We start from the raw sequence: 25,513 nt of genomic DNA, 5'->3' as shown, positions 1-25,513 counted from the left end.
TAGAGTACTTTACTAAGACTTTCATTTTATACAGGTAAAAGTGTTCTTACATTTTGTTTTGTGTTGATGTCATCTGTTACATGATCCTTTACAAACTCTCTACAAGATATTATTAGATTCTGTAATGTAGGGTGGGGATGTTCACAGCCAGCAACGAGAATGCTCAGCTCATGCATCAATTTAACAACAGTATCCTCCTGAAAGCGATGTGCATTGGCTCTAAATAAGTTCAGCCATGTCTTCTTGGAGAAGGCATGCACCTCACTTGTCTGATGACTGGTAATGCAGGTGATGGCTGCAGCATAGTTACCTTCCTCCAATTTCATACAAAACCTCTCTTTAATGATAGCTGGAGGTGGAACCTGATCTCTCTGAACCAAGTGCTTCCAGGTCATCTCCACAAATTCTCCCTGGAATTAAAGTGACATGAGTAAAACTTTGATCGCTAAATAAAGTGCAAGTAAAATGAAATGCAAAAGAATAATATAAATAAAAGGAACTTTTCAACAGGGAGTTCAGATTGGAAGTATAATTGATGTGACTTCACTTTCATTCACTCCTAATCCAAAAGCAAAGGATCCTGAGTGAATCTCCCAAGTAGAAGATGCAAGAAACCGAGAGGTAAATCCAAGAGAATCAGACAAAATATATGCTGCCAATGGGATGATCATGACCGAGAGCAAAGCCCAACATCCCAACATATAATGGATCATATCCCAGATGTCTCCAAATCCAAAATCCTGGCCTTCACCTCATTTGTTCCTTAACACCCCCACCCCTTTTCTTACTTTGACCATCTAGAGAAATGGAATAGACAGACAGTTAACATATTTCGGAATGTAGTTACCCACGTGTGGCTCCCTATGACCCACATATGCATGCATGTTTACTATCTTAACACTTTGCAACCCTCTCCGCACTAGTGATTAATTAATTCTGTTAGATTTTGTTTGAAGTTTACTCAACTTACTTCTGAGTCTTCATAAGGATGTAATCCACCCCCTAATCAATTTACACAGTGGAATAAAATTTTATTCTGTGAAAAGTGTGGGCTGTGAGCTCCTTCCCTAAGACCTCTTCTCCTCTCCTCTTTAATTGTACATAACTGTTCATGGGTGCTGTTATAATTTCAAAACAGCCTCCTATCAATCCCTTCTCTTTCTCCCTTTCTTTCGTTCCCCTGCAATACTCTATTCTATCCAGATCTGACCCTTCCCCTGTTGCAGCCATTGAATTATTCTGTTGCCTGGTTTCTCTACAGCATGTCAGCATTATTACTTGCTTACACAAGAAATTAACTTCTGGTCTCTTTTATACTACTTTGTTCTGGAAATATCTGTCAGAATTCAGTTTCGAAAACCTTATCCACCATTCTATTTTCTACTAGGCTTTAAATCTGTTACTTAAAGCAGATCGGATTTTCAATATTAACTCCTCTTCTGTTCACTTAGCTGAACCTGTTTATCATTATTAAGCTCTATAATTTAGCCATCAAATATAACAGTACATCCTACGCCTGTTTGCATCTGCCATTCATATACTTAGGGTACTAGACTGCATAAACCTGTAATCAGAGAACCTTCCCATCTAAGCCCATGGCCAACGGTCCATCTCCCCAACACATGTACCAATGCTTTACCATTAATAAGTATAGTTTAAATGATGCTATACCATTAAAATCTAGGTTAAAATGCCATTGATGATGCTTTGACTGCCTTGCCTGTACCTAAAGGGTAATGTTTAGGGGCATATTTACCCTCCCCTATAGGGTAAGGTGAAAAGGCCTCCACCCCTAGGAGGGTAAAGAAAAGGACATTATTCCACCCATGGCCACCCCTAATATTTACTGCCATGTGATTGGTGGACCTACAAAGTCCTTAAATCTCCCATCAAGGTGTCAATCAGATTTCCTACTTGAGTAATATTTAGGGAAAATTACATGATTACCCACTTTTGGGTTTCTTTTTACAAAAACTATCCACTTAAAGTTTCAGTTAACAAAAATACCCAAAATAAAGTTTAAAAGTTTCAGTTGACAAAAGTACCCAAAATTGGGTTTGGGTTTACAAAACTACCCACTCAAAGTTTTAGTTAACAAAAATACCTGATTGTATGTGGAAGATGAAGGAGTTTTACTGTTTGGGATAGTTTTGTAAACACAAGCCTGATTTTAGGTACTTTTGTTAACTGAAACTTTAAGTTGATAGGTTTGTAAAGGGAAACCCAAAGTGGGTAATCATGTAATTTTCCCGAAAATTTATCAGAATAGCAGCATCTTAACAATACCTTTCCAGCTCCGCAAGCCTCCATTATCATCCCAAGGTGATGCTTTGCATTGAAGTGGTACCCATGATGCAGCATTTGCTGATAGACATACTCCAAATCATCCCATTTCTTCTTCACAACACAGGCATCCAGCATGGTGTTAAATGTGTGGTTATCAGGAATTACCCTACCCCTGTAATCACCATTTGTTTTAATGTGAATGACATTTTCAGACATCTTCTGGAAAAGATCTTTGGCTTCTTCAAACATCCCACTTTCCTGGTAAGCTTTCAGCAAAATATTATAAGTCGCCAGGTTTGGGGAGCAGAACTTCTGCATCTCGTTGAAAATGTATGCTCCATTTTGAACACTTCCAGCGTCTAGACAAGCTTGAATGAGTCCAGTATAGGTGACAACAAGAGGCTTATTCGCCACCTTACATATCTTGTCAATCTGCAGAAAAGAATTATGTCAATCTGTCATCCAATTTCTTAGCAAGTAAACATACAATAAGAGCACATCTCTTCTCCCAGTGTAACTAATCAATTATAAATATACACAGAGGATTGATACACTGATGTCCAGTTAAATCACCTCTTCGAACAGTCTTCAACATATTAATAAATTTCAGAATAGAACACTCACTGGAATTGATTGAAAAAAATAAAGAAAATAGAAGATAGGTAGAAGGACAGATTTGGACTGAGCCTCTCAATCTATCCCGGGCCTCCCACCCACTCATTGGCATCTCACCTAACATTGACTCTCTCGGTCACAGCCTCTCTCAGGAGTCAGGAAAATAGTTTGTTAATAGCAAGTTTCATTCTTCTCACTAAATTGTGGGGATCTCTAAGGGTCATTACATTATACAGGCATAAGGCTTGCCTAAAAAAAGGAAAGAAATAACTTAGAAACGATAAAGAAAAGGAAACAAAGAGAAAAAGTAAACATAAGACTTTAGAAAGTCCCTTTCCTTGTACAAGAAGAGTCAAACTAAAATGGAAAATAAAGAAAAAGCAAATAAGACTTAAGGAAACAAATCCTTGGACAAAGAAAGACTTCTAGAAGTCTCCATCAATAGCTTGATTTAGAAGATTAACCAAAATAGAAACTAAACATAAAAATAGAAAGTAAACTATTCCTCCATGCAATCTGCCTTGGGACTCACAGAATCTTCTAGAAGCATTCCCTTACCTGACAAACATGGGCTGCGACATTGTTCACGTGAGCAGTGTTTTGGCCTTATTTTCTTGATGATTTGATCTACATCACAATTGGGTTTCAATATGCATAAAGTGATGCAGGTGCACAGCCTTGGACAGTTGGACCAATCTGGGTATCCAGACAGAAACCGGGTCCATATTTGAGTCCTTGGTCTCGTAGGATTTTAATAGATTTTTTTATTTAGGAATAATATCTTTACTTTATTTTATTATGTTTATTTCAGGAAGTTGAGTACGTAGGACTTATAGTTGGTTTTCATGTTTCCTTCTGAACTAGTTTCCTTTTAGGATTTGTTTCCAACTTAGAGAATAGAGTCTTTTATTTTCCTAATTATATGGTTGTAACCAACATATAGGACAGAGATTGAATGAAGATGGATCAATTGAATTGTGTTTGTGAGCCTGCAGACTGGTGCATGTGATTTCTCCTCCCCCCCCCCTTTTCGTTGGTGCATTTTCCCTCTCCCCCCTGCAACTCTGAGTATCCTCTCAGGGATTCTTCCCCTCCCCTACCGACCCTCCATTAGTGGTATCAAAGCCGAAGGATCCTCTCCTTTGTTCTACCTTCTTCCCTATCTCTCTTCCTTTCAATTCTTTTCTGTTCTTCTGGCTTTTGCCAAGACTGAGAACCAAAAAAAAAAAAAAACCTCGAGTACCAGAAGTATACTTGCACCCAAGATAGACAGAAGAATAATAAAATTGAAAGCACTAAAATCCAAAACAGATGAAATTGGCTAGACTCAAATTAATCCCAAACAAATAAGAGTGAATTGATATTATTATATAGGAAAATTATCTTGTACCGCCCCTCATTTGAAACCTTATATGAGATACCACCCTAAATTTCGAAAAATGCCAAGTGTGTACCCTATTTCGAAAAAATAATGTCTCTTAAATCCATTCCGCTAGCTCACAAACATCAAGTGATGCCGTGTCACTGTTGTTATTTTGTAAATGACAAGTTTACCCTTCATGCTCCAACCAGCAGCCTTTTGCGCCTAGATTTCAGATTCAAGCAGTCAATCTAACAACAAATTTGCAGACAACGCTTTGCATTCAGTTGGATCGTTCAATTGATCCAAAAGGGTATCAGATCAGACAAAAAAAGGAAGCGAGGGGAAGAAATGTCTAAGAACGAAGAGCCCGGTCATCAGGATCCCTTAGCGAACTACAACTCTACAAGTACGAAGGCCTGGTGGTGCAGCAGCAGCAGCAACAACAGCAACAATACCAACAATACCAAGTGAGGCCATTTTTTATCATTCTACTGACATCAATTGACCGATCGATTGATCTATCGATACATTTAGAAGCAGAGACAGAGATAAAGAACAGAAACTTAGAAAAGAGAGACATGGCTAGCAGTACATACATTTGTGGCAGGCGGTAGTAGTGTCATTGACGCCGCAATACTTGGGAAGCTCAAGGGCTTGGTCATATTGATGTGCAAACTATTAAACAAGTAAGTATCGTTGAGGAGGTTGTATAGGCATTTGAGTTGTGTAGCCATGGCCTGACAGAGAGGTGTGCAGCAAGAGGCCGGTGGCTTCGTGGAGTTAAGGTAGTTCGCACAAGGCACCAAAGCCGCTGCACACGACAGTGTACTACCGCCTCGTTGCCCTTCAGCCACCCTCGTCGTTGCCGTCATCATCACAATCACTAACACCACCACTGCCCAATTTCCCATTTCCGTCTTTCCCGAATACCTCTCTCTCTCCCAATCTCTCATTAGTTCTGGAATCCCAAACCAAATGTGAATAAAATAATGTCACTCCACAGTCCACACAAGTCTTTTTTATCTACCCTCCGTTCTTGTTCTGCAAAAGGTAAAATGGTAAGTTTACTCTTCCTCGTTGAAGCTATGGGTGCTGCTTTCTCGTTTTAGGGTTCAAACAGAGAAAAAGAGAAGAAAACAGAGAAAAAAAGGTGAAGAGGATGAGAAGTTTTTTTATTTGTATTTGGTTTTAGGGTCAAAAGAGTAATTTTTATTTCTAAACTAACGGTGTTAGACTTTAGGGGTATGTTTGGCATTTTTGGAAATTTAGGGTGGTATCTCATATAAGGTTTCAAAAGAGGGGTGGTACAAGATAATTTTCCTATTATATATTACTGAGGTGCCACCCTCAGACTAGTGATGAAGTCTCCAGCAGTTGATAGTGAAGACTTGGGATTGAGTCCCTCCTCACTTGGGGGTTGGGATGGAGATCTTATTATGAGATGAGGCGTTTTGTCATAGTAACCTCAGAAAAAATTTATTACCCCAGATAAATAAATGAAAAACTAATAAAAAATCAACATCAAGATAGCTAACTTATTTTCCTTTCTTTCTTTCTTTTTTTTTTTTTTTTACTTTTTTTTTTCTTCTCTTTGTTCTTATAAAAATAATCTTGATAAGGGAAGCCCAAAATAGATTCTTCTCAAGTTTCCTGTGACACCCCATGGGGGTTAGTTTGATTCTAAGTTCTAATGCTATGCTTAACAATGAGTCCAAGGTGCAAGAGCAAGTGCCATATATTACATTCCAAACCATTTTTTTTTTTTAATTATTTGGTTATATATTTTATCCATGCTATAGTGTTTAAGATAAAAATTTAGTGTTCTCTGATACACGAGGCAACCAACCTGACAGCTTGAGCACCAAGGAGTGCCTTGACGCCTAGATGGCCCATGCAACACCTTGATAAACATGTGGAATATGATAAAAGTGGCACTAAAAATTGCAGGGTTGGTCATACACACATATGGCTTTACAAACTTCTCCTATACACATCTGAAATAAGAAAATCAATACAACCTAGAAGTAAAGTAGCATCACTGATGTCCTTTGAGATCCTCCTTCAGTCATGCCTGCCCTAACCTTCTCTCTCCTTCCCCTCTGCTGCCCTCTTCCTCCCTGTTAGTCTAGCTTTCCACTGATATCCTTCGAGATCCTCCTTTCTTGAATATCTTAAAACCTAACCCACTGAATCGTATAAACTCTTCCCAACCTACCTCGAATCCCAATCCTAACTGTAGTTCCACCTCCCAAGTGCCCTACCTCACGCCCTCCATCTCTCACCACGCCATCCTCCCTCCCTTCTTCCCCTTCCTCCTTTTGCCCGGACCACTACTCGACCACTGAACCTCTTACTCATGGCCCATTCCCTCATACCTCCCCTACCTAGGCCCAACTCCAACCCCACCTCACCTCTCCAACATTTTCCTGCGAGTCTCCCCCATGTGAGCCTCCCCACTAGCCACTTAGGCAAGACCCTCCCCTATCTAGACCTATCTTGGGTTGATGCTTCTTTTCTATCCATCACCACTCGCCTTTGCCTATCCCCCCGTTGATGTCGTCTTTTGTGCCCAATACATCTGCATCGAATTCCATTACGCCTCCTTTCGATTATGCTCTCCCTAAGCCCAATTCTACTTGTCCCATCGGCGCCCTCTCTTCTCCAGTGAAGCACTCGGTCTGTCATCTCCAACTCAAAGTCATCTTCCCTCTCTAGGAACATCCGACGGTCTTCCCTGTCAGCTCGCCTTGCTGGTTCGTCTCTGCAACACCCCTATTGCCCCTCTTCGCAGCTGTGGAACAGGTTCCTCGGGCTCTCAATATGGTTCTATGGGGCCCTCTCAGTTGATCCTCTCGCCTGTCGTCTCCCCTGCGGCTACATCTTTTGGAACGTAAACTTCCCTAATGGTCCCTCTTTTGAAGGCCTTTCCTGCATTTTTGGATTCCCTCGAGGCTTCCCCTCAAGATGATTCCTGGTCTGGAATTACGGGATCCTCCATCACACAAGCTCCTTAGTTGATCCTCTCTTCAAGTAGCTCCATTGCAAGTACATCTTCAAGGAGAAGGTTATCTCCCTCGAGTTATCTTCCCTAATATCCTAGGAGGAAAGCTTCCTTAAGCAGAAATCTCAACTCAGATGGCTTGAGCTTGGAGACTCCAATTCTGCTCATTTCCATCGATCTCTTAATGTCAGATCCAATCTCAATTCCATTCCTAAGCTCATTGGCAAAGATAGCTCCTCCCACTCTCCCAAATGCCATAAAAGCTAAAGCTTGTGGGTACTTCTCTAATCTTTTCCATCCCCATCCCTCTCCTTCCTCCCCCACCGTTCCCCTAACCTTATCAACAAATTCATTCCTGACCACCTCCTCTTCAAACTTCAAGATTCCCTCTGACGAGGAAATTTCTTCTGCAGTCCTTTCCTATAAGGCTTGCAAAGCCCCTGAACTCCTCAAAAGCCATTCATATATTTTTCAACCCCTCTCAAATTATGAGTATCAATCAAACATTTCTTTTGCCTTATCCCCAAAAACAAAGGTGCCTCCTCCATGGATTTCAGGCCCATTTCCCTCTGCAACCTCCTCTACAAGTTCATTACCAAAATCCTAACCAATAGGATTTAGGTTGTCATTGAATCCCTTGTCAGCCCAAATCAATTTGCTTTTATAGCTGGAAAAAGTATTGATGATAAAATCATTTTTTGCCAAGAGAATGTCAGAGGCTTTGATAGGAAATCCCACTCCCCTCTGCACTTCTCAAAATTGAAATTCATAAAGCTTTTGATTCCATTAAGTGGGATTTCATTTCAAAAGTTCTTCATGAAATGTCTTTCCCCCCAAGTTTATAAACTGGATCTTCTCATGTATCTATTCGCCTCGCTTTTCTGTTCTTGTCAATGGCAACCTAGCTAGTTTCTTCCCCCTCTTCATTAGTATCTATCAAGGCTATCCTCTCTCCCCCTTCCCCTTCTCCCTTGCCCTGAAGGTTCTCTCCAGATCCATCCATTTCTCCACTAACCTCCACCTCATCTCCCCCCTTTCTAAATGTAAAGCCCTCAAGCTCAATCACCACGTTTTTGTTGATAATCTCATGATCTTCTCAGAATTAGACCCCCTTTTTATCCAATCCATCATCTCTTCTCTTTGTCTGTATGAAGATCTTTCGGGTCTCCGCATCAATCTCATCAAGTCCCACCTCTTTTTGTATGGGGTCTTTGATGAGGTCAAAGCTTCTTTGCTTGAGATCTCGGGTTTTGCCCGTAGATCCCTTCTGGTGAAATACTTAGGCCTTCCTCTCATCCCTTCCAGGCTCGCTGCTCATCATTGCACCCTTATGCTTGATCTTATGCGAAAAAAGTCTCCAGCTTTAGAAAGGCAAGCTTCTCTCCTATGCGGATTGCCTTGAGCTCATTCGCTCTACGATCAGTTTGGAGTGCTATGTGATCGGCCTATTCCTTTAAAGCTAAAATAAAATTTTATAAGACTGTCATACGACCGGCTATGATGTATGGTGCAGAATGTTGGGCAGTTAAGAAGCGTCAAATAGATAAACTAAGTTTAGCGGAGATGAGGAAGTTGAGATGGATGCATGGCGAAACTAGGAAGGATAAAGTAGGGAATGATACTATTAGAGTTGGGTTGGGAGTAGCTATGATTCATGATAAGCTACGTGAGATTCGTTTTCAGGTGGCATGGCCATGTTCAACAGAAGCCTAGGGATGCTCCAGTTCATAAGTGATTTGACTCAGATTGAAGGAACTAAAAGGGCAAGAGCCAGGCCTAAAATAACCATATGAGAAGTGGTGAGGAAAGACATGCTTAGCTTAGGCCTTGTATCAAGTATGACTTCGAATAGAGCTGATTGGAGAAAAAGGATCAATGTGGACAACCCATTTTGTTGGGATAAGGCTCTGCTGTTGTTGTTGTTGTTGTTGTTGAGTAGGACTTGAATTCCAATTTAGGGTACAATTAGAACTTCAAAGCTCTTCTCTAAAAACACAAAATGGTACTGATATTTCAAACTGGATCATAATGATAAACGCAAGCATAATAGTCAACTTAAACTAACCTACAAAAATCCAAGGATGCTGAAAGGAAATTCAAGTTTTAAATAACTAAACAGAGTTGATGACTCTCCGACTCATCACACCCCACAATGATTGTTCTAACAAATGTAGAAGAGATTAAGGTAATTTTTCATTTCTACTATTTGTTATTGACTATTTTGAAAGCCACATGGAAGAGTGGTGAGAGAGTAGTTTCAGAATTCATTCCATACCTCCATGACAAGGCCATATGTTGTACTAGAAGGCTTCAGGCCCTGTTGTTTCAACTGCTGTAACACCCAAAATGCTCCTTCCCATTGCTTCTGCCGAACACATGCATTTAATACCTACATGCATAAGGAATATAACTTAAAAATGTTCCTACAAAGTGCAATAAAGAATTTATAATCTTAGATTTATAGTGACAGTTAAACGTGCTAAAATGCTGGGGAATGTAAGATTCTATCTGGACACTTAAATATTTAGAAAACATCCAAACAAAATTCTTGACTACAAAGTTATAAATAAGGCTTACAGCATTGTAGACAACATCATCAGGTTCCAAACGAGGGTCCCACTTTTCAAGCACCCCTGTTTTGAAATTCTTTTCAGGACGTGACCGCATGCAATCAATCACATCAAAGAGTTCCTTCATGTGACCTGCTTGTCCAAGGGTGACGGCTATACAATGATAAGCTGCAAGGTCAGGATATGAGGACAATTGGTTCTGGAAAAATACCAAAAACAATGTTAGTCCATGTTTATTCTATGCTGTTATTTTCATTTATTAAGGTCTTTAGGTGAAGATATAACTGTTAACAAACACCTGTTTCAAATGGAGAGTCCATGAAATCTGAAAAGAGAGCACATCTACTATTTCATTTGCTGTCAAATATGTTTGTAGACCAGTTCATGTTGTTAAGCAAAATAAGAAGGTGCTTGGAATAAGCCAAAGTACACGATGTTTAATCCAATGGCAATAAATCATGACAAAAGGATATATGATAAACAAAGCTTTTCCCAAAGAGTTCTTTTGAAAACATGGAAATGAAATTTCAGAAAATGTACTTTCTTAATAGACTACAAATTACATGCTAAACACAATGACTGGTTTACCTGCATCGCATGAAAAACATTGAGTGCCTCCACTGGTCTCTTTGCTTTGCCAAGTACATTAAGTGCAGTGGTGTAAATATATCTGCAATGTAGATAAGGACTTACATATAATGCCAAGGATGGTCAAGTATCAGAATATAAAAATTCAATTAGAATTTTCTTCGTGATTAACAGATATTCAGCAAAGAATTTTATTAAGACTTGAGGAAAAAATATAACAAGAAGGCTTGATCTCAAGAGAAAGCCAAAAGGGCTGAATAAAAAAAATAAAAGACATCAGCTGCAAAAAATCCCTAATCCCACATGTCATGGGCCCACCAACTTCACAATGATAAACCCAAGCACTTGAAACCCAGATTTAGGACAAAAAAGAACCAGCCTTCTGGTAAAATTCACCAAATCAGAGGAAGCTCTAAAATAAATAAATTCAAACAGTAGTTGTAGATTAATACACAAACAACCTCCTATATCCTAAATGTCAGTTCAACAAGACCTTTATAAAGGTGCTCACACAACCTTGTAAAGTTGACTGGTCATAGCAGGTTCAGTCTGAACGCTGAGAAAACCGGTAAACATAAAAAATGTATACCCTGGCTCAAAAAATTATGATATTTTATATTCCAAAGTAGTTTTAAAGTGCTAAAACCCACCAAGTTGCAGCCCAAACTGGTTAGAGAGCCCAGGCCAGAGCCAAAAGGTTAGATCACTACTTTACCTTGAAAGATGTCAAAGCTGAAACCGCACACAAACAAACTTAAATATTAACCTAGCTGCAATTAAGTAATCTTCTAGCCAAGCGACTACTGAAACTAGGGATCTCTATAGGTAAAACTGCAAGAGCAAAAAGTGAGCAGCAACCCTTCCGAAAGAAATCAATTTGTACTCTCCAATACACCGAAACATGGAATGTTGTTCAAATAGAAAATAAGCTTCTAATTCAAAGGAGGAAATTAAAAAGTGAGTCCCCTAACAAAGAACAACCTTTTTCCAGAAACTGATTCTGTGAATTTTCCATAACCGAAAATTACAAAAGTACCCTGACTCTAAGAAAATTCAAAAAAAGGGGAAAATTTTAAAAATATTAAAGAACTATTGAAAAAAAAAAAAAAAACTACAGACCCATCTGATAAATATATATATATTTTTTTAAATTTGATAAATAATTTCTTTTCATTTCCCACAACAGAAACAAAAGCAATGCATTTTATAACTTAAAATTGGAAATTGATTATAAGTTTTGGAAACCTAGCCCAGCCCAAGGCTCATTTATCCTTAATTCTCAGGCCCGTCCTCATGCTGATATTTTAAAGCCTGAACCAACCCCAGTATGTTCAGCACATGGACATGGGCCCAGGCCTGGCCCAAAGCTAAGGAGAGAGAGGATGAGAAAAGATGGCAAGAGAGAGAAAGAGTCATAGATTCAGCAATTGGATCGGAAACGGATGATTCAAATCGGAATCGGCTGACCCCAATTCCGATTAATGCCAATTCTTGCAACCTATCTTGGAATCAGCCATGAAAGGCTCTTCGATCTTCATTTGTTGCCACATATCCACATGCATGAGGGGCCTGGCGTTATTCATGAGAATTTTGGAGAAAGAGAGAACAGAGAAAGAAAAGCAAAGGATTTTTACGTTTTGAGTTGAAATGACATAATTACCCTCACATATCCACATGTAAATTGTTTCACTTAAAAGTTGAGTGCAAAAATAGAAAACACTTTGTACACAACATACATTTGTTTCACTTTGAAAAGGCCTTTTCTATTAATAAATGATTATTTCAAAAAAAAAAAATTTCAAAACATCCAAGTTATCAAACATGGTTTTAGTAACAAAGATGTTTTTGTTTAACAGGTTTCAAAAGAATCAAAACTGTTATCAAACAAGTCCTAATTCTCCCTTGTTTGATCATGTAACCTAGGTCCCCCAATAGTAAAATTAGCAAAATATCCTTCATATTAAGGTCTCCTATTTTGTCTTTTGATTCTTTTAAAGTGGATATGGTAACTGCCATTGGACTGATATGATAGAATTTGATCCTTAACAAGAACAACAACTCGAGCTTTTCCCAACTAAATGGGGTCGGCTACATTGATCTAAAACACACACACAAAAAAAAAAAAAAGAACATCCCACCTACGAGCGATCGGCCACATGAATCTTTGCCCTCCCAGCCACTCTGTTAGTGGTCATACTAAAGTCCAAACATAGCTTTTGCATGTCTTTCCTTACAACCTCATCTAAGGTTGTTTTAGGTCTGCCCCAACCTCTTAGCTCCTTCCATCAGGATCAAATCACTCCTCCTAACTGGGGCGTCCAAAGGCCCCCATTGAACATGGTCATACCACCTCAAAATGAGATTCCCAGAGCTTATCCTCAATTGGCGCAACCCCCAAATCATCTCTAACCTAGTCATTTCTTACCCTATCTCTCCTAGTTTTGCCGCACATCCATCTCAACATCCTCATCTCTGCAACACCCAGCTTATCTATGTTACGCTTCTTAACTGCCCAACATTCTACATCATATGTCATAGCTGGTCTATTTAGAATTTGATCCTTAAGCTCTCTTGAAAAGTTGAAAGATGGAGTCTATTTAGAATACCCATCACAAGACAATTGGAGACCTTGATGCCCTTTGAACAGCAACGCATCACAAATCTGGTGACCCTGCTTTTCGCTAGGGCACACGTTGAGGCAATATATATATATTTTTATTTTTGGATGAAAAAAAAAGCCAAGAAAGAAGAAGAATATACAAAGGAAAAAAAAGGGGGGGGGGGAGAGGCTGAAAAGCCAACTAAGGGAACATACCCTAACAAAAATGGGGGACAACAACTAAGGGATACAAACCCTCAAGGGGGATAAGATGAAACAAGGGAGGCCCCAGGAAGCAACAATAAGCCTGCTCCTTGGGGAGTCACTGACTGAGAGATGGGGGAGAGCAACAAGTTTGGTGCTGACGTCGAAGTAGATGGCGTTCCAAATCTTGTCAAAGGAGCAGGAGTTGGACGTCCATCTACGAAGGTTCCTCTCCATTCAAAGGTGGTTGATGGTGGCACAAAAAGCAAGTTTACCGGTGGTAACACAAATGGTGGGGCCGTGAAAGGTCATATCAACCCACACCCATTCCCTGCTGAGAGGGAGGACTCTTCTACTAGAGGGCCAACAACAAGAAAGGACTTTCTTCCAAACGGTGGAGGAAAAGGGGCAGGAGAAGAAAAGATGATCAATATCCTTAGTTTCTCTCAAGCAAAAGCAACAAACAAGTAGGAGAAACCTTGATATGACGATAAATGAGGAAAGATTGCATAGGGAAGCAGTTGGTGAGAGCTCTCCAAGCTGTGAAGCTATGGCGGGGGATGTGGCCTTTGAACCAAAGGACTTTGCGCCAAATAGCAAGAGGGGATTTTGGTCTGACATAGTTCCAGGCAAATTAGAAGTTGAACATCTTGCATGGAGAAGGATTCCAAAGGATGGACTCCTCCCTCTAGGAAGGGGGATGGGGAGGGGGGCCATCCATCATTTAGAAGGATAGATGAGACAGAAGCCAGCCGGCCCCGACCCTGAGGATAGACAATCCTGGGACTAAAGAGGGGAGAAGAACTCCGGATGGATGCTAAGGTTCCAGCCAGAAAGAGGTAGAGACATCATTCCCAATGGAGTAGATAATAACTTCTAAAGCTAAGGGTCTTAAGTTGAGGATGATGCGCCAAACTTAGGAGGAATCCGGACCTGGAGAGGTGGTCAAAATGGAGTTCAGCTTAAGTAGGTGGGAATAAACCCAGGAGACCCAGATGCTGTTTTGCTTGGAGGCAATCCTCCATATCAGTTTAAGGATACCCGCCGAGTTCATGTCTTTGATCCAAGGCCAAGGCCTCCTTCAGCTTTGGGGAGGCAGATTGAACTCCATCTGGAGGGACGGAGGAACTTGGTAGAGTCAGTTCCTTTCCAAAGAAAGCAGCAGGTAAGGGACTCGACAGCTTTGATAGTGGGGGGAGGGAGAACAAAGATTCTAGACCAATAGAGGTATATACATTGAAGCAGGGATCTGGAGAGTTGAAGCAATATTTAACCTTGGGCTCAACATCAAGGAAGAGTCTCTCTTATGGAGTACAAATCTCAAGGGCCACTAACCAAAATGCAGAATACACAAGATAAGAAATAACGACCTAGGGTCATAAACCAACATGGAACTACAAGAAAAGAATATAACTCTCCTACCACACAAAGCAGGACTCCTAAGGCCAGAGAATATGCAAACCTAGGTCCTTACAGGAAAGGGTAGTACAGGAAACAACAACATAAGCACAAAATTCTACTCATGCAATCCCTCCGCATGCTAGATCTGGCAAGATCATCCACCATTTAGTTGCACTGCCTACTAACTAAGCTGAGAAAAAATGTTCATAATGTACAAGACCCTAAAACAAAAGGAGTATAGCACAAGGTCCGGAGTTTTTGAAGATACTTCAATAATTTTTCTGAAACCAACTAGGCAACTACTGGTATCTATTGACTACTCTTCTGCCTGCACCTTAAGCGAAGTTGTTCAAAATAGATTCATACTTAGAGAGATAACTCCTCTGTTCTATGGGAATTTCCCTCTTCAATCAGACAAAACTATCCATCAACAACAATTCTAATATGGTCCAAAATATATCAACAATCATGAAGGCACCCCCTTTCTTATCAAGGTTCCATCAAAGTAAATCTTGATCATATGGCTCTTTTGAGGAAGCTGATCAAATACCTTTTACAGCCATAGGTACAAAAAGAACACATTAAACCCAACCAGAGGAGATGCCATTGAAGGAAGTCTACACATTTTCAAATTCAGAATGTCAAATCCCAATCGCTTTTGCAGTGATGGAACAAATGGATGCACAGGAAAATATCGCCTGTTCATTTCTCCCGTTAACAACAAACAGTGGCTTGCTGCATTCTCTTGTCCAGGATATTTGCATAATAGCAAAAGAACTTATTTGTTTTAGAGGCACTGCTTACCAATTAGGTATGGCTTCCATTTTCTTTTCATTGAAAATTTGTGAAGCTGGGCTGTTCAACGTACGTACTACCTAACATACTACAAGTACACCCAAAGTCCCTACTTTTTCTCTCTTCTAGTTATTTCCAACTAAGCATCCAATATGCTTCCACAACAACAACAACAACAACAAACTCAGCGTATCCCAACTTATTGGGGTCGGCAACATGGACCCTTGCCTTCCAATAGGCTCTATCCAAGGTCATACTTGGGACAAGACCGAGACCATGCATGTCATTCCTCCACTTATTGTTTTCATAATTACTTCTGAACAGCCATTCATTTTCTCTTTAATCAACCTTTTCGTTCTGCTTACGTTACTTTCTCCTGCAACTGCTCTGTTTATCGAGTTAATATGAAGAAAAAAAATCCCTGTTACTCAAACAAGTACGAACAGAAAAAAAGAGGCAAGAAAAACAGATATTTATGGGTTGGTCAACTTCATATTAAGTTTCACTACTATTTTTTATCAGGCTACATATATGAAAAAGAGAGGAACCCGATGCACAAAGCTTCTGCTACTGCAGGGTCTGGGAGGGGCAAATGTAAGCAGCCTGTTTCCAAGTTTCAAACCTGAGACCAAGATGTTGCAATAGTGCAACTTAAACGTTGCACCACAGACTCCCACCCACTAGTCTAAAATGTGAAAATAATTTCATTAGGCTTAAAACCTACCTTCAGTATTTGATTCTATATCATAGACATGTAATCAACTGATTTTCCCACAAAAGTCTTACCTCATCTTGTGAGACTTGAAGCGCTCACGTGATTGGAGCCACTCAATAACTTGCAGCACTCGTCTCCAATTCCCTAATGAACCCACTATCTGGATAACCCTCAAAACGGAATGATCTGAGAACCTGATTTTTGCACTGCGCATTATCTTAGAGAACAACCACTCAGGTAAATTGATGTCTGTAGCATTCAACCTGTAAAATAAACAATCTTGAAGTGAATTGCATTCCTACAGAACTCATTAATCAATCTACTCCCATTAGATTAAATCCTAAAATGGGAATATCAGTTTGCATCGAAAAACATAAGATTGCATGCTTTATCTGTTGGTGTTTCTTTTGTTTCCATTTGCATTGTGATATTTCTCTTTAAGAGAGCTATATTCACCAAATAATGTAGAATCGATATCGAACCAGTAAAGCCAATGAGAGATCATTTGCAATAGGATTACATAAAGGGACAAACCAATATTGATAACAGAATTTTCCAACCCTTTTTTATTTTACATATGAAAGAAGAAATAAAAAGGATATGACCTCGATTCACCACTAGGCCTGAGGGAAGGGCATCACCACCAATCACAACCTACTGCTTCACCACAATAGTGTTGGATTATTTACATTTTATGTGTGTCCATCAACCTAATTTAATTTAATTAAATTAATTACTACAATTCTTATTCATGTGCTTGTTGTGCTTATTTAGATAACGTGCAATTACACAATTTTACGTTATTTGTTCCCAACTATGGACAGACTTGGGCACTCTGTTCTAGGGTTGCCGCATTGTATATTTCTCTAACGGAGATTAAAACAGAAATATAAACGCGGGCACTTTATTGTGTTGAACTTTTGATCCATCGAAATTCCTGATTTTTTTTACAGCCATAGTATTCACAACGGGAATTTCCGGTAGTTTCTTTTCCCGTAACTAAGAGGCACTTACTATTGCGTTATATTTCATGCAATCATGGTAATCCAATGGTTGATGTCTACCAACAGGACTTACACACCGGACACTCATTGTGTGAGGTGTATGCGTGAACAGGGGTGATCCTCAATAGGGTTTCCGCATCTTGGAAGAGTGAACATAAAAGTGTGAGAGTTGTCAAACTACGATTGGTCGGAATCCAAGGCCTCAGTAATGTTAGTTTTAATATTATTATTTGAAAAGAATTTAAAATATTGTGATTAATCATTGCTCCTGACACACAATTTAATAAACAAAAAGTTTGCTTTTTAACAGGTTATTTTATTCCATACTTGTGAGCATGCATTGCGGATGCTGATAATGCAAGGGTAACATGTAATGAATTATCTACCTCAGGGTTTTCAAGTTACATCATTGGTAGTATGGTCTTATTGTGCCATCAAGGACAACTTAATGGTCACCCTTTAGGATCACACCAAGTGGCTTGCGTTATTTGGAATCTTCAAGATTGGTTTTTCAATAAAAGAGAGGCCTTAGCCCAAATTCAGTTGCACACAATACCTTTTTTTGGATTAAATGTTTTTTCTGTATAATTTTGGATTAAACTTGAGAGCAAGAGAAAGAGACTTCTTCTTCTTCAAGAACGAAGAACAAAAGTGATTTGGGGCTTTAAGGGAATCGACACACAAGAATTGAGCGCTCGTGCTGCAATCCTTAGGAGGAGCATACCACTTGTGCATTTTAGGTAACCCTAACCTTGTTTTTATGTTCTATGCATGTATGTTCATTGAGATCCAAGGTTGGAAATTTTTAAAGTATGATTTTGCTTCGATTGCGCTTCCACCACCACTTTCAAATAAGGCTGGAGCTACATCACCACTAAGGCTCTGTTTGGTATCGTTTCTGTTCCAGAAACTCCGTTTCGTGTCAAAAACGGAAATTTCAGTTTCTGTGTCAAAACGCCGTTTTTAAACGATTTAAGGCTGTTTGGTGAATCTATTTATAGAACAATTTCAACGACAGTTCTGCCGTTTGGTAATGCTTGTTTCAGAAAGGTTTTTTTTTTTTTTTTCTCTTTTCTTTTCTTTTAAGTCAATAATTACAGAAATAACATTAAAATACTATAAGCATATAAATCCTTTGGGACAATAAAGTATTACATACCAACTAAAAAAACATGGTTTCAAAAGGATGAATAAAATACAGAATTAACAATGCCTTGTCCAAGTTAATTATTACATAATTCCCCAAATTTTCACTTTTTGTCCAAGTCTAAAGACTTGAATGCATGGAGAATGTCTTTCATCTTATTTGTTTGGTCCTCTAATCCTTTAAGTGTCCCTTCCAAATATCCTTTCATGTACTCATTCGAAGTGGACAGTGGTGTGGATGATGTTGAGCTTTCTGAACATAATGTATGTTGTATGGTAGAGATATGTGTTTCATCTTTCAACCATACAAATATACCACATCTACGGTTATCAGCCTATATCAAATGATAGATGTGATTAGGGTCGTTGAAATTTAACATCGAATTAAAAAAAAATCTAAAATTATCTATAGGTATAGATCAATCGTAGAAATAAATTACCCCAGTTGAATTTTGGCAACATAGAATATATTGTCCCTTGTTTGGACCTTTCATCGTAGTTCGTACTTTGCATTGACCTTTACCACATCTACATAGATGTAGTTGGTCCACCCACATGAAAAAATTACATGAATCTTGGCACTTGAAAAATTCTCTTCCAATATCTTTACCCGACTTGGTTGTATATTTAGCACAACTCTTTCCGCAAATTTCACAATTTGCTATTATGAATGGGGGCATAGAAGAACAAGCTTCTCAATCTCATGAGCGCCTATTTCGCAAAAAGCTTGATATCCTTCTAGATGGAAATGAACCATTCATTGCTTGGTCTTTGAAGATCAAAAGGCATAATATTGGAACTTATCACGACACTCTCTAATAAGTAATTAGAAATTGAAATGAAACATAGAAAACACAATTTAGAAAGTTCACATTTGAAGAAGCATAATAGAAATGGGACTAAGAAAAATCGATGGGAAGATGAATTCAAGAAATAGAAACAGAATCAGAACCAGAAGTAGAACTCAGAAGAAGGAAGCATTGCATTCCATGAGAAAAATCTCTGTGAGCACAGTTTTTAAGGCGGTAAGGCGACAGAGGCGTTTGAGGGTCTTTCGGAGCACATTAGCGATAAGGCGGGCATAAAGCGTCGCCTTATTGACTAAAGCGTTCATGTGTAATTTTTTTATAAAACCAATGTATTTGACTCAAATCCTAGTTGAATCCTATTACTCATATGTTAAATAAATATTAAAAATTCATATTCATACCAATGTAAGATATTCATTAAGAAAACAAATCAATAAAGTGAATAAACTAAGTTCATCTTCATCAATCATCAATCATCGTACCATATTAACATATAATATAAATACATAATTATGAAACAAAATTATAAATATAAAGAAAAGAAGACATAAAAAATACAATTATTTATTATACTTACCTCTATGATGCCAAAATGAGTGCCTAAGCCCTAAGGTCATCCACTATATTTCTACTCCTGTCAAAGAAGAATGAAGCTCACCACTACCGGAGCAAAATGGTTGCCTAGATCAGTGGTTCTTCCTTGTTCCTTGATTCATTCTCAAAGCCCTTTCTTAAAACCCTTGACAAAATCCAAACCCTGTTTGTGAATTGTGTTTTTGTATTGTTTGTTTTGGTTATTTTTCGTGGAGTAAAGCTGATCCCATACATCTCAAGTGTTAAAAAATCATACACCTACCAATAAAAAATCTATATTTGGAATCTTCATCAAGTAATTTTAAAATATGTTTAAAAAAAAAAAAACCATAAGATTCCACTTCACGTAAGGCGGAGCACTGCCTTACCATCTCTAGACCGCCTTAGCAGCGCCTTAAAAACTATGTTTGTGAGACATTCTTTCGAACAAGTCTTGAGCATCTGAGATGTAGCCAAATTTAGCATAAATCTAGAGAAGACGATTGTGAAAGAAAGAAGTTGTGGGAGTAAAGGAGTGAAGCTTCATGAGAGACTGCAATCTCCTTGCTTGATCAGCATCGGTAGTTCGAAAGCATTCGAGCAAGAGACGGGAGTAAACTTCAGTTCCGGCACAGCCACAACAGTAAAGTAAACCCTCTTTGGTTCTCTCTGGTTCACAATGAGGAGCTAACCACTAACCCTAGAAAAACCCAAGTCCGAACTCTCAAATTGCAGAGGCTTCAGAGGTAAACAATACTGAACTCTCCAATCTTGATTTGGGTTATAGATCAGGGTATTATAAAGTTTACTGAGGTCATGATCCATCATCAACATATCGGAGAATATGCAAAGAGCTAGGGCGTACCTGTTTGAGCGAAAACAAGCAAAGAGCTAGGCGTACCTGCTATGTCGAGGATTCAAGGTCGATCGTGCTTCTCTTCTCCGGCTATCGGTCTTCTTCTTCTCCAGCTCTGTGTGCGCAAAGGTGAAAGGCAGAGGTGAAAAAAGAGGGCGAGTGTATTTTATCGGGAACTTGAGAGTGAAGTTGTAAAATCGTTCATTTTTTAGAACTTTTGGAACGCAACTTGTTGGACAGAACGACAATTTGTCGTTCCATCTTCAGTTCTTCAAATCGTTTTTTTTCCAACTTTTGTTTCAAAAATACATCATATGGTTGCCAAACAGTTTTTTGCGTTTTTTCGTTCTATTGAAACGAAAAAGCAGTAGAAACGTTTTTTTAGAAAACGGGCTCTAACCCAAATAGGCAAAAGCCAAATTTCTCAATCACTCAAAATCGTAAGGCATGTGTTCCCTCTTGCTTGCATTTATAAAATTAGAAATTGTGTTACAAGAATAGCAAGTCTTGCCTACTAAATAGCTTGCAAAACAGCAACTATAGAAGAGAGGGGGGGAAGCAAAAAAATTTAGAAGCAAATAATACCAAAGTAACTACTAACTAACAACTAAACCCCATTACAGAAAAACAAAAACTATAGTAGTAAATCTAACAGAATACACCAACAATCTTCCAAATAATCTCCATTCCACACAAATCACATGGGGCCCAATGCAAATCTTCATTCAATCTTCTAGAATATCCTCCATGCAAATTTCCTTCAAATCTTCTAAAACAAACAATAAACACCAAAATAAAAACCAATTACTTAATACTGTATAGGGCTCAAATCCCTAATATTTGGACCTATAGGATTGGCCCATTTCAATAATAAACAAAAAATAAAAAATAAATAAATAACTAAGCTCATAGCCCACACAACCCATCGGGGCACTCAAATTAAGCCTAACTTAAACCATAGATTCCGTTGAACCCCAAAAACCAAACTAAACCCAAAACAATAGGCCCATCTTCTCTTCTTGCTGGAATTCTGCATCACTAACTCATATATTCATTTCTTTAATGAAATGTATACGCTGTTTGTAATCAAAAGGGTGTGGGGGTGAAAAGAACAAGAAAGCTAGAGCTAGAGCACAATGTGAGTCCAAATGTTCACATGAACTCAATTCATTATTGCGGGATAGGGATGTGGAACCAAAAGTCTCCTCATAAGCTTCACCTATAGCTAAAGAATTTGTTCCATCCTCAATCAATCATAATAAAGAAGAGAACAAGGGTTCTTCACTGTGATATGGGGGATTCTCCACAAACAACTAGAGTTTTTACAGCACAATTCCAAGCATAACCAGACTCAGATATGGCAACAAGAACCATGATATCAACATTTTTTGCTAATCTTCACCTACAGAAAAAAAAAAAAAACTGAGGAAGCATCTTTTTCAACACAGTTATGAAACAAGACTACTTAGATCACTTTCAATTCTTGATTTCTAGAAGCAACACTGATATCAAATGGTCAAAGTTCAAGAGACAGCTAGCGGGTATCCAGAATCCCTTTAATAAAAGGAAACAGAAGATAAACTTCTTGAAATATGTCAGCAGATCCATAATGGGTTTATAACAAAGCTTCCTCCTCTAGGTCAACTCCATAACATTTTTTAATGAAACTAAATAGTCCTGCAAATATAATAACAATAATGGCAATATGCACCAGCAATGAGCTCCATAGATTGAAAATTTATCATTCACAGGGACCCCTTCTTCCTACCACCGTGAAACTTGCTCTAACTCCCCCCTCTTTTCTTTCTCCCCACTCCCACAGGGTTCTAACTGTTCAGATTGTTGAAGAGCATGGGCCAAGACCCCAAGTTGTGAAAAGAATACACCTTTCCCAAGGCATGCACCTTCTAATTCAATTCAATTTCTGAGACATGCCACCCATGGGCAGACTCTGCTTCAAGATGTGTCTTGGGACAATTTAGCAATTCCTCACAGTAAGCATACTTTTTGTGTGCTATTAAAAGCAATAGACTTCTACAGAGATTCTCCTGACTTGATGGGCCATGACTCATTCCTCTTACTCTCATCTCTCATCTTTTCATTTCTTCATTTCCCCTTTTTCTGTTCAGACTTCTTTTTTCCCCTACTTTGTGTGTACGGATCCATGTAGCCGACCTCATTAAGTTCGGATAAGGCTGAGTTTCTTCTTGTTTTAGAGTATCACATCCTAACAAGAAAAGCTGACAGAATTGATCCATTCAAACTCCATTAAAACTGATAGATATGGATCAATATTAATGATATTGTCAAACATCCAAATAATTCATGCCAGTTCAAACGCATCAAGCACTCATCAAGGATCCTGAATGAATCCTTAAGATCGCCTAATGAACTCTATAAAAGTACAATTCCTTTCTACATATGAGTGCGCTATTCCTTCCCTGGTTTGACTGGTCAACAGCGGGAATTTTTTTTGTCAGAGGATGCAGTATTCTAGTATATCTATGCCAAATGAGAAGTCATATCTGATTCAACAAGGGAAGAACAGCCAACTACGTACTTTTGCTTTCCAATTCAATAAATGTTAACCTGAAGATTACCAAGATTGCAAGGGGGTACATTCTTGCTCAATGATCTATATCTAACATAAGGCTGATCCAGAAAGTGGAAAAATTAACACAAAAGTGATAGACAACCATCCAGTATTTAAATAGCTAGACAACTATATTCAGATATTTAAAAATCTAAAATACTGACAAGTAAATCAAGAAAGAGATATTAGAATTAAAGAAACTCCAATGATAGGGGAGCATCGAATGTTTTACATGCACAGGCCTTATATGAATCCAGCTAAATTTGTTTTCTTTTTGCACTTTAGTGATTGCAATTCACTTTTAAGGGTTTCTATGCTCACTTCTTATCTTTTCCTCCCTTGAAGTCTTAACAAAGCAGTTGTTCATATAAAAAGAACAATTTTTCCCTGTTTATATGCAAGAGTATCAGTGGTTAGTTGTTGATTGTTATAGCTGGAGTTGGGATCCAATCCCAGGTAAAAGTCCCAGAGACTCCAAAACAGGGATAATTAGGTGATAGAGGAGAAACACCCTCTCCCGCCCCCCCTGGCCCAAAAGAGACAAGAATAAGAAGTGTTGGGTTTTTTTTTTTTTGGGGGGGGGGGGGGGGGTGGGAGAGACATGTAACAGATAAGACTGGAAAGGTATATCTTGCATACCACTTTGCTAGCTTCTGGATTCTCTCCTCCATTTCCATCCGCAAGACTCGGGGCCTGTCCTTGATATCAGTGAAAACCTCAAAAGACTTGAAGGCAGCTCTTTCCAACTCCAAATCATTATTTTCAACCATATGAGAGGAAGAATTAATTCCATCTGTTAACTTAAAATTTTCCCTTGATAATTTATATCCTGTGTCCCCAGCTCGAATTTGGTACCTTCCCAGGCTTCGATGTGTTACGGTGCTTCCAGGACCAAGTGTTTCTGTTTCAAAGGTGCTTCCATTCAAATTAAATTGCAGTTGGTTCCTAGTAGGCCTCATCTCTCCCTGTATAACTTTAGCAGGCTCTGAGTGCTTCAACTTACTTTCTACTTTACTTCTAGAGAAAAATTCCTCACTCAAAACCTTATTGAGTACATTCTCAGAGTTACTCTTACTATTTTGGTACAGCTGTTTCTTTTGGACTTTAATGGAACCTTCATTCAGGCCAAATTCTTGTTGCCTGCGAACTACATTACCACTTAACTGTTTAACAGCATCAGATTTCCCTTTCTTAGTTACTGTTTGACTGAGTCCGAACTCTCCAAATTTATGTTCTTTACTAGTAGCCTGATTTCTCATCCATCTACCACTTATTTTGCCTAAATTCCTCTTATCCCCATCCAATGACCTTCCAACCTTTGATTTCGTATCACTTACTCTACCATCCAATTTGGCTTTGCTTGAAGCATGGGTTTTAGCTGCATCTGCCATTTCCACCTCATCTGACTTACTATGGTTCTTGAATCCTCTATTACTTCTTTTTCTATAACCTAATTTACCTTTCCCCAGACCTTCACTACCAGAGCCTTGACTAATCCTCTCAGGTAACTCATCCCCTTCCATGGCATTGGCATCTTCTGATCGATGTGGATGCACCTCAGACCCACCTAATTTTAAATTTTCTTCATTTCCATCCAAAACTGTTGGACTCTGAAGATATTTTCCTCTCGAGCTGTTCTTTGAATAATGCCCACTGGCATCTTTAATTGAGTACCTCTCCCTAACAGTCCGAACTGACTCCATAGCCTTCAAATAATCATCAAATGTTGGCTTAAACGTCAATTCCTCCTCAAGAAAACCCCCATTATCTGAATCCTTTGACTCTCCCTTCAATAAAGCCTTAGTTTCTCTGCAATTGGATGATTTTAAACTGAAACTCCAAATGCAACTCACCTTCTTCGTGTTGAGAGGGACACTGAACATGGGTCTCACAGAAATCGTGAACCCGTGTAAGGAAGAGCAATTCCGAAAACTTTGCGACCAGGGAAGCCCATTTCGATCCAAACTAGAGATACCCATTCGCCCATTTGCCATGATTATCTCCATCACATCACTCTATGCACCGCACTATCATCATAATTCCATGAAAATTGAGGCTCGAACTAAATTTATCCACCAGCAGTTGCTATCCAAATCTGTCCTTAACAAATTTTCTGGTTTAAATCTAACGAAAAAAAGAAAGATTGACAATGAGAAAGACAGAGAAATATATACAGGTTTGAACTCTGCCAGATACCATGAAACGAGTAGCTATCAACACCGTTTTCTTGTTCTTCCAATGAGCCCTAAATCTGCTCTGGCGGATTTTGTTTAAGGGTTTCGCAGCTTACAGCGTGTGTTCTCACTCGTCCAAGCTTAAAACGCCAATTAGAGCTGCAGGAGAACCAGAGTAAGGCTCAGCGTCGAGTGTGGCGTTAAGCCGGTAAAGACCATGG

At 38.9% G+C, this 25,513-nt stretch overlaps 1 protein-coding gene across 1 annotated transcript; it reads right to left on the bottom strand.

The window, feature by feature from the left end:
* LOC122093948 (pentatricopeptide repeat-containing protein At1g30610, chloroplastic-like) lies at positions 1-25,513 on the bottom strand. The gene is made up of 7 exons (XM_042664513.1): positions 23,758-25,513; positions 16,209-16,400; positions 10,424-10,505; positions 9,843-10,034; positions 9,526-9,654; positions 2,287-2,718; positions 1-410 (listed from the first exon to the last, which is right to left on the bottom strand). The coding sequence occupies exons 1-7, from the start codon at positions 25,122-25,124 to the stop codon at positions 27-29; spliced, it is 2,778 nt and encodes a 925-aa protein (XP_042520447.1). The 5' UTR covers positions 25,125-25,513; the 3' UTR covers positions 1-26.

This window comes from Macadamia integrifolia, chromosome 11 (assembly GCF_013358625.1).
Source record: "Macadamia integrifolia cultivar HAES 741 chromosome 11, SCU_Mint_v3, whole genome shotgun sequence".
NCBI lineage: Eukaryota > Viridiplantae > Streptophyta > Magnoliopsida > Proteales > Proteaceae > Macadamia > Macadamia integrifolia.
This window is presented reverse-complemented; position numbering and strand designations above follow the sequence as displayed.